The 9512-nt window shown below is 47.9% G+C and overlaps 1 protein-coding gene across 1 annotated transcript; it reads right to left on the reverse strand.

Annotated features, from left to right (window-relative positions):
* Positions 1–1922: 1922 nt before the first annotated feature.
* On the reverse strand, positions 1923–9487 carry EIF3L (eukaryotic translation initiation factor 3, subunit L; the record flags this gene model as incomplete). The annotated part of the gene is made up of 12 exons (XM_008950072.1): positions 1923–2181; positions 2846–2926; positions 3582–4079; positions 4533–4703; positions 5383–5537; positions 5784–5955; positions 6952–7025; positions 7256–7325; positions 8344–8405; positions 8656–8735; positions 9121–9331; positions 9433–9487. Coding segments are annotated over 12 exons (1668 nt in total), but the record flags the coding sequence as incomplete, so codon positions are not given.
* Between the last annotated feature and the right edge of the window lie 25 nt (positions 9488–9512).

Raw genomic sequence — 9512 nt, forward strand, 5'->3', positions numbered from 1 at the left:
AACCCCACTGCAGCAAGCAACCTTCGAGCTGCAACAAACCCACCCTGCCTCCCTCCAGAGTCCTTCCAGCAGCAGCCAGGCTCTGTTGCTGCATTCCTCTAGCTTCAAGCAGTGCCAGGCACCGCAGCAGCTCGCTGAGCCCATCCTTCCACCCCGTGAGAGAGCTGTGAGCTCTTCCTGGCTTTGTTCCACCAAGTGCCAGTTAACCTTCCCTGGTCCCTCAGAGCAGGCGTGGAGCTGGGTGGTGGTTCAGGGGATAGTCTCTGTGCATCCTTTGGAAGCTGCTCTGGCAGAGAAATACAAGCCAGCAGCTTAGTCATAGACTTGCAGGCAGCCTGTCACAGCTGGAGTGTTTATGATACATAGATGCATTAAAAGTCTGTAATTTCAACATGCCAGTCACAGATTAAACACAGTACCACAGTGGATTCCTTTGCTATGCTAGGAACTAGAACAGATCAGGGAGATCCTGCCCTGCCAGAGGTTCTGTTGTCTGTCACATCTCTCTTAGTGTGTGTTCTAGAAAAGATTCAGGCTTTGGATAAACAAGAAAAGTGGGAGCAGAGCTGCTGTTGACAGCTATGCTCAGCCTGGTGCTGTTGGTAAATATACACAAGCAAAAGCACCGAGCCTAAAAATAAAAAGGAGCAGATTCTCTTGGTATGAAACCACCCTCCCAGTGGATCTACTGCAATGCAGTGCTGTCTCAGGGCTTTAATCTCTTAATGGTATGGCTGCCTCAGACCCTTCAGAACCAGAGGGACTATATTCTTAGCACCCAGAACACTAAAAGCAGCAGCTAGAAGGCCAAAAGGAGTGGCCCATTTAACCTCACTGTGCTGCCTGTACCCTGCAGGCTGAAGTCACAGGGCTTTGTGATGGCAAACAGAGTTTACTTTTGAGCAGTATCTAGGACACCAGAAACTTGACCCCGATTCAAACCCAGCCCCATAATCCAACAAAGGCTAATTATTCCTGACTTCTGAACAGAACCCCATAGGAAGCCAAGCTGGACTGCCAGGAGCCCTCACAAGGGAAAGGAATGAGAGGGAGAGGTACCAAGAGGCAGATGGTACCTATGAAACAGGCTTTTGTGGAGCTTCCCTACAGGTTTTTCCTCTTGCACCTGTTTCTACTGCTCAAACACCAAACTATTTAAAGGCAGCAAAAGGAGAAGGGAGAGAGGGTGTGGAAGGCAGATGAGATTCATTCTTTGCATTCTTTTCCCCAATATTTATAGGTCCTGGAATCCCTTTTATAGGGCTGGTTTTCAGTTTTTCCTCTTTCAAGGTGCTTGCAAGCTTGCCTTGAAGGAGCCAAAGTGGTTGCAGAGCTGGGAACATTAGTATTTAAAGGGTTTTAATACACTAAATGCCCCCCCCAGGGAGTTTTCTGGAGAAACTGAACTCCATTAAATTAAAGGCCTGGACTTGGGCATCATTTGTGCTGAAATAAAACACGACCTCCAGCAAGGACATCTCACCATATGACCCAAGTTAATATTGGTTGAATGTTTACAAAAACCCCTCACCCTTCCTTTAAAAACATGTCAACCCACTTTGGAGCATTTCTACTTCATAGAAACTTGGGGAAGAGGAGGAGAAAAAAAAAAAAAAAAAAAGGTGTGGGAAGGCAAAAATGCAGCCTTCTAGGAAAGCAACCACAACTCACAGGTTCATTCAGTGTGGGGGCTAAGAGCTAAAAGGAATAGTATTAGCTTGTATCCCTCTCCATAGCCTGTGGAAGGCTCATTTTCTCCCTGCTCACTGTGTGCAGTGCCTTAGAATGCAGCAAGAGAACAACTCCCCACTGGGACCTGCAACAGCATGGCCCAAAGACAGCACAAACCAACAGCAGCCACCCGTGTCTCCAGATGCAATTATGTTCTTCCACAGAGGAAAACAAAATAAATGAGTACATTATGAATGCTCATCAGAGAAAATCCACTCATTTATTAGATGTCTTGCCCTTCAGAGGCTAGTTTGAACCAAATGAGTCTGCTTCTTTAAGTACAAAAACCATTCAGAGTCACAGGGAATTGCAGAAATGCCAGAACCCTGAGCTCCCCATCCCTTACCACAAAGAGAACAATCTCTCCCACCAGCTTCTGTGGATGCAGTGATCAGCTTGAGCAGAGAAGTTTTATGGTCTTTGGCCCATCTTCTTCAGGGTTCGATTCAGCTGGAATTGGAAAAAGCAAAGGTCAGAAAAATAAGTTAGGGACTGACATATCCTGCTGTTCCCCTCAGCAGCCTTCAGCCTGTGCCTCTGCTCCTCCCTCTAGGAGCTCTTGCAAAAGGGCAGGCAGGGTGCAAAGCAGAAAGGGAATGAGTAAAATTCCCTCCTCCTCCCCAAGACAGCAGAGGAAGAAGAGAGGCTGCAAGCTTCTAGCAGTGGTATCTCAATCCTGCATCTTGGGATTTTGTTGCCTGGGTTTCCAGTGCACAGCTGCCTCTGTTGGGACAGTGGAGCAGTGACAGAATCTCATCTCCTGGCTGAGCAAGACACTGAAGTCATCTGTGCTCCAGAAGTCTTTGAGACCACTTTCTAGGGCTGTAGTTATAAGGGTAGAGATATGTTTGTGGTTGTGTTACTGATAAGAACACCATGGTTGTCTAGGGGAAAACAGGGTGAGTGCCCCTGGGAGAGTAAACTCCTCCTCCTTTCCCACTGAGCCCTTCTCACAGAAAAAAACATCCCTCTTCAGAGGCCAGCAGCTGCTGCTTAAACCACCTGCTGGGGCTCACCCCAGAAGGGCATCATACAGCTGTCTCCCACAAGCACAGCTCCTGCAGGGCCTGCAGAGCCCAGTGCTTGCCCCACAGCTCTCCCACCCAGGCCTCACCTCCTCAAACTTGTGGATCTGGCGGATGAAGAAGTCCCCGTAGCGCCGAGCGACCTTCGTGTCTGCGATGTGGATCATGTCCTGGGGGGGACAGCATCAGGTCAGGGAGAGGGCTGTGCTAAGAGACAGCCATCACTGCCAAAGAGAGGAGCAACCAAAGGGATTTCTGCTCCAAGGAGCAAGAAAAGGGGAAATCTGTTGTCCTTCCTAGTAATCTAATGGTTATTGCTATCTTCTTGGAAAAAAAATGAAGTCCTAAAAGACTTTTTACTGCCTAGACCTGCAGGGGCAGGACCACACCTTGTATTCAGATTCCTTCTAGAGCAGAGCTAAGTGCTGCTCCACTGAAAAATGGACCTGTAGCATGACCAAGCAAGATCCCTGCTTTGGCCAGCAAAGGAGATGTGGGAGAGACCTACAAAGCTGACAATCCCACCTGGTGCAGCACTATCTGCCACCCAACTGTCACCTCCTTAGAATACTGACAGACAAATGGTTCCTTCTGTCCTGCAGAAGACATTGAGGACCCTTGTTTGGTACAACTGCCAAAGCTGCCAGTGACATAGCATTACCAACATTCCTATTAAGCAAGGCTACAACTTCATTGTGGGCAGCCAAGCCCTTCATGTGGTAAAGAAGGAAGGGATGTTTCCCCTAGACTGGGGCAAAACTAGGTGCTGTCAAAGCCAGAATTTCCTAGGTAAAGGAGCTTCCTAGTCAAAGGGCAGCTACCAACCTTGTCAATATAGAAGTCAACCTCAGAGGCAGACTGGAACTCCCCATCCAAAGCAGATATCCCACTGGTCCACACCAGGTTCTTCATCTTGTGCTTGAAGACGAGCAGCTGGATGCGAAACTCCTGCTCTGTGAGGTCTAAGAAACCAGCCAGCTTGGCCACGGGCATGGTGGTGTAGAGCTTGAGGAAGCTACGGATGGTGGAGAGCTGGGCCTGCTGCTGGACCTCATCGGCGAAGACCTTGAGCTGCTGCAGGAAGGGCTCCTTGTGGTAGTTGGGGTGCACGTTTTCATAATTGGGCACCACAGGGGAGAGGAACTTGGGGCAAGCATAGCTGAAGAGCTCCTCGTAGACCTGGGCATCCCCCTTCTGCATACGGAGCATCTTGTCCCCATACTTCTCCCTCAGCTGGAGGTGGATGCTCTCGTCTATGCGCATGGGGTACATGGTGAGGGCTATAGCCAGCAGGGCGTGCATCTGCTCGTTCTGCTTGTTGATCTGAGGGCAGAGGGGAGAACCTGTCAGCTCCTCAGCACCCTCAGGCTTTGCTCTGCCCCAGGCAGCTGGGAGATGTGTTTTTTTTTTTTTTTCAGAAAGAGGGGCTTTATCCAGACCACCGATGGTCCTAACGCTCAAGGGGGATGGTGTAAAGAAGTGGGGCCTCTGAGAAAAGGAGGGAGGTGAAAGATGTTATCAAGGCTCCCAACAATGAAAAAGAGGGCTGGGCAAGAGGAAAGTACAGAGGGAATGTATCCAGGGCCTCAGATGCATCAGGGAATTAAGAACAGCAGGATTTGGCTATGGAAAGGATTAGAAATGAATCAGAAACCACCAGCACAGAGCAGGAAAACAAGCCTGGGCTATCAGAAGTGGGTTATCAGGTGACAGAGAGGCAGGAAAGAAGACAGCAGCTTTTTCTTTTGGGAAATGTAGCCCTATTCTCTCTCTTACCATCTCATACTTGTAGGTCGTCCTCTGAAACATGCTCTTGGTCCTCTGGATGTAGAGCAGGATGTTGGCAAAGACACGGATGGCATCCTGGTAACGTCTCATCATGAGGTATGCAAAGCCCACGTAGTAATAGGTGGTCACCTGGCACTCAGGCACCCTGGAGTACATGCTCTGAGGAGGAAAGACCAACACGTTGTGTCACACCACCACCTTTGATCCAAACATCTTACCATCCAGAATCCAGCCACCCCAAAGATAGAAAGGGTTCATTCAGGATACCTCCCACACATCCCTGCAGCAGCTTCCTCACTGTTTATTAGATCATCTCATTTCCTATGGCTTCCAGTGTCAGCTTCCTGCAAGTAGAGGACTCTTGCACTATGCCTAACACTGCTCTGCTCCCCTTCCCGTTTCACTCCACATCCTGTGCCAGGCCTGTGTTGCAGCTGGATTTTTGTCAGCCAGCACTACCACAAACTGCATCAAATTCTAAGACAAAAAACATGCAAGTTTGGAGTGGGGTCAAAAATAGAAGAATGAGCCACTGAGCAAAGTAGGAATGATGTGTTCAGCCAGCTACCAATGCTCTCCTGCTTAGAGTTCAATTAATACTCCCAGTAACAACACTGCCTGGCACAACCTGCTAAAAAAACCCCAAGCATTTGTGCTCCAACAGCATCAGGCATTACAATATAGTTTGATTTAATCCCAAAGCTCCATCTGTGCTCAGCTACAAACCTCTGACAGCTACAACAGCCACAAGCAGCTCATTCATCCAATCCTTCAGCAGCATGTTTCAAGAGAGGCAGGTGGAAAACTGCAAGAGTGTCTAAAAAACCTGTGGTGTTACCTTCTTGTTGAGCTCGATGTTCTCCAGAACCTTGATTGCTTGGTAGTAATCCCCCAGCAGGGAGTGCAGCCGCAGCAGCCCCACCAGGCTGAAGTAGCCCAGCATCTTGTAGAGGGAGTGGCGACCATATTCACCAGCCACACTCTCAGGGTCACCTAGGCAAAGAAAAAACCATGATATTCCTTCAAGGAAGCAAGCTCCCCTTTCCACACCTCTCTTTACCAGCAAAGGAAGCAAGACTTGAAGTGCCATCACCACCCTTCCTCACACAAGGCCAACAGAAGCTGCTTGCAGTCAATCCATCCACTGATGAAGGGTTTGATCCACCTCCCAGAGCTCAGCCAAAGCAAAGCAAGGCAGCACAGCCACAGGCCTTGCCTGGCATCCCCCAGCTCCCTCACCTCCACTTGTATAGACCTCCAGCTGCCTGTTGATGTTGGATTTGTCAACCAGAGAGTGCAGCACGTTAAGGACACTGTGAACATTCCAGATCTTAGGGTTGGAACGAAGGAAATCTATTTCCTCTTCAGATTTCTTGGCTGTCTTGCAGCGGTACTGGCTGAAAGACTGGAACTACAGGAAAAAAAAGCAGAGATTCAGCGGTGAGAAGCTAGTTTGGAGAGGTTCAGCCAAGTGCACTAAGCTTGCAGGTTGATCACAGATGCAATTGGATAAGCTACAAGTCACAGGGACAAGTGGGTTTCACCTGAGATCACCTAAACAACAAGTTAATCATGAAAAAGTTTATCATGAAAGCACCAAGGGAAAATAGGATACAATGCTGGGACAATCTGAAGGAAAAGGCAACAAAATGGAGCAAAGAGAAGGATCTCTTAGACAGTCAGGCATGCAACTAAACATAAATTTGCTGTCTGAACAGGCAGCAAAGAGAAAGTCATAAGATATATACACACACACACACACACCCCTCTCTCTTTCCACACATGCACACATCCATTTTCCTCTAAGCCTGACAAAACTGCCCTTGAGGAATTCCAGTCAAAAGTTATGGAAAAAGGAACCTATCAAGAAAAAACAGTAGCATTGGAGACCTGGACTACTCCACTCAGAGCAATAATGGGACAAATATTTCCTAACATCAAAATCCTAGCCTAAATTTCAAATCAGCAGTGTCTTGATGGAAGCACAGCAACCCTACTCACTAAGAAAGATAAAACTAAAGCAAAAACATAGAATACAACAAAACTGTTTTGAACAAGTACCTTAGTAAGGTCTTGGTAATTACAGCAGGTTTCAGTCAGGCTGCTTTGCACCAATCAGGCAAAAATGAAGGTGAGTTTTAAAGCAAAATAAAATCCCCTAAGCTGCATCTGAAACAGGAATATCCACAGAAGTCCAGGACTCCCCAGTGAGCTCCCTGTAACTTAAAAATCTGGATTTTTCCAACCACTCCAGCTACCTGGTGACCCAGGAATAGTGCTCACCAATGTTTTTTGATCTGCAATGCTATCCTAGCTATAAAAATCACAGAGAGGGAGGAGATGGAAAACTTATAGCTCCAATAGAGGCAAGTCCACCCCAAACCAGCCCAGTCTTATAGCCATATACCTGGTATATGAATTCATCAATGATATCCCAGAGCCACTGGTTGGGCAGTTCCAGAGGAGCAGGGCCATCAGCATCTGCAGAAGAACATAAACAACAGATGAGAGGCTTAATATCTTGAGCAAGAACAGTGGCAGAACTGGTGCAACAGATAAAGAACACAAGGATTTCCCTAAAATGGGAGCTGCAGCAGCAAATGAGTGAATTTTCCAGTAGGGTGGGGATAGGGAGCTTCAGCTTTTTAAGTCCTCTCCATCCAACCTCTCTTTAAAAATTCACAAGCCAGAAATAACCTGCAGCAACTCACTGAGGATGTAGTTGAAGAGGTTGCAGTAGTTGTAATAGGATTCAAACCTCTGCTCCAGCGTGGGGCCTCCCTGCAATGAGAAGTGAGCACACTGCTTTAGTTCCAAGCATGGCAGGAGGGAGTTTATGGGCAAAAGATGGTCACAGCAATATGGAGTCTATTTCAGAAACATTAAAGCAAATAATTCAACAAAGACACCCACCAGCAACACCCAGAAAACCTGAAATTGGGTTGCTGTTGTGCCAATAGGGCTTTACACCTACAAATGAACAGTTCTGCTTCTGGATGGTATCTCTAAATCCTTTGAAAGACCAGTCAACACAGAAGAGAATCACTCTTCCTACAATCACCTGCTTTGTTTCATCTGGAAGCACTCCAGGGCAGCCTGAGAAGCACTAACAGGACAGTCTGAGGAACCAGTCTCTCCTGCTTTAGCCTTAATGCAGCAGCTCTTTACAAGTGCCCATTTCTCCACCCTCTGGTCTACAGCAGAACTGCAGTTTTCACTTATTTGTCCAATAAGTCATGCTTCTTTCTTTAAAGAAGCAAGGACTGCTGTGAGTTTCTCAGATTTCAGATTGGTTTAAAGAAAAAAAAAAAAATAAAAAACAGGTTTGTCTTGTTTTATTCCTTCTACTTCTTCCTCCTTTACATCACCCAGGTTTCCCCCTCTGCAAGGCACTGTGACCTCATGGGGTGTTTTAACCACAAATAATGCACCCTCTTTTCATAACTCTCTCAAACTTTTACAGAATAGCCTCCCAAAAACTCAGACCAGGTCTTCTGAGTCATAATGAGCAGCCAGGGAAACCTGCACACTCATTACAGCCAAGCCTGAGGAGGCAGCTAGCGAGCTTCAAGAAGACAGTCGAGCCTTTCCTGCTTTTCAGCGGCCAGCAAATCCTCACTAAAGGCAAGAATTTTAAGCTTCCTTAAAACCAACTTGAATTCTAGCCCATGAGCCTGTCTAATCTCACCTTGAAGAAATCACAGAACCATCAATGCTGGGGTGGCAGCAAGATTTGGCAAGATTATGGCACAGAGAAGCCAGCACAGAGCTAAGAGGAAGACAGAAGGCAAACACTCACGCTGACTTTGGCATAGATGTGCCTGTAATACAGCTCCTTGTACAGGATGAGGAAGACAGCATCTGGAAAAGATGACACAACTGGACATCAGCAAGCCACAAGGCCCAGGCAACTACTGCAGATACATCACTGGTGCTCCTCCTGCCATGGTGATAAAGGAAAATTTGTTCCAATTTTGACTTCTTGCTAGGCATCTACTGAAGGAGCTACCAGAGTGAACTCTGAGTCAGGTGGAGGCAACACCGTGGACCTGCTCACTCACCCATCAGAAGAATTTAGATCCTTCTCTCTCTGACAAGGAAGAAGACTCACCGTTCCCAACCTGAGGGGCAATGGCCTCTGCCTCTGGCCACGGGGTATTCTTAAAAAACCTCTCTGTCAGCTTTGTCCAGCTGAAAGACAGACAGACACACACGTGGTGTTAGAAACCCTTGCTCAGTATGGCAGTGCTGGAGTTAAAGATCACAACAGAGAGGCCCTGGGCTTGGTGGGAGCAGACTGCTGCCACCACCCTCTTCTAGCAAGTCCAGTGTTGAAGCCAAGAGTGAGAATTTCAAACTACACCATTCAAGCCTTCAATTTATCCCTGAAGTACAGAGCAGTCATGTATGTTACTGTCACACTCCCTTTATGGCAAGGTAACACAGCTACAAGCAAGAGTGGGACAATCTCCATGGAACAGACACAATTATACCTCACAGCAACTCCTAAGTGGCACCACCAAGGTCACTTTTTGCTGCATTGACACAACCCCTTGCAAGAAAGATGACTTCAAACCTGTTTTCATAGATGTCCTGGATCTCATACACCTTCTGGTCAATAACATCACTGGAAACACGGCTGGCCTGGAGCTCGTACACCTTCTGGTCGATGAGATCCGACACCGTCTTGTGAAAGTACTGAATGAAGTTCTTGATCACTTCGGGGATCACCTGGTAGGTCTGCTGCTCGTACTGCCGCTCGTAGGCCAGGTCTTGCTTCGGGTCTCCTGAGGGGGAAAGAAAAGCGGCGAGGAGGCGGCTGTCACACGGCGAGGCCCAGGCAGGGCCCAGGGGAGGGGGAGGAGGCGCGGCCGAGGCCCGCACTCACCCGTGTGCATGTCATAGTCGTTGGAGTAGGCGTACGGGTCGTAAGCGGCCTGTGGAGAGAGGGAGGGAGAGAAGGAGGGA

Source organism: Merops nubicus, unplaced genomic scaffold (assembly GCF_000691845.1).
Source record: "Merops nubicus isolate BGI_N331 unplaced genomic scaffold, ASM69184v1 scaffold32631, whole genome shotgun sequence".
Taxonomy (NCBI): Eukaryota; Metazoa; Chordata; class Aves; order Coraciiformes; family Meropidae; genus Merops; species Merops nubicus.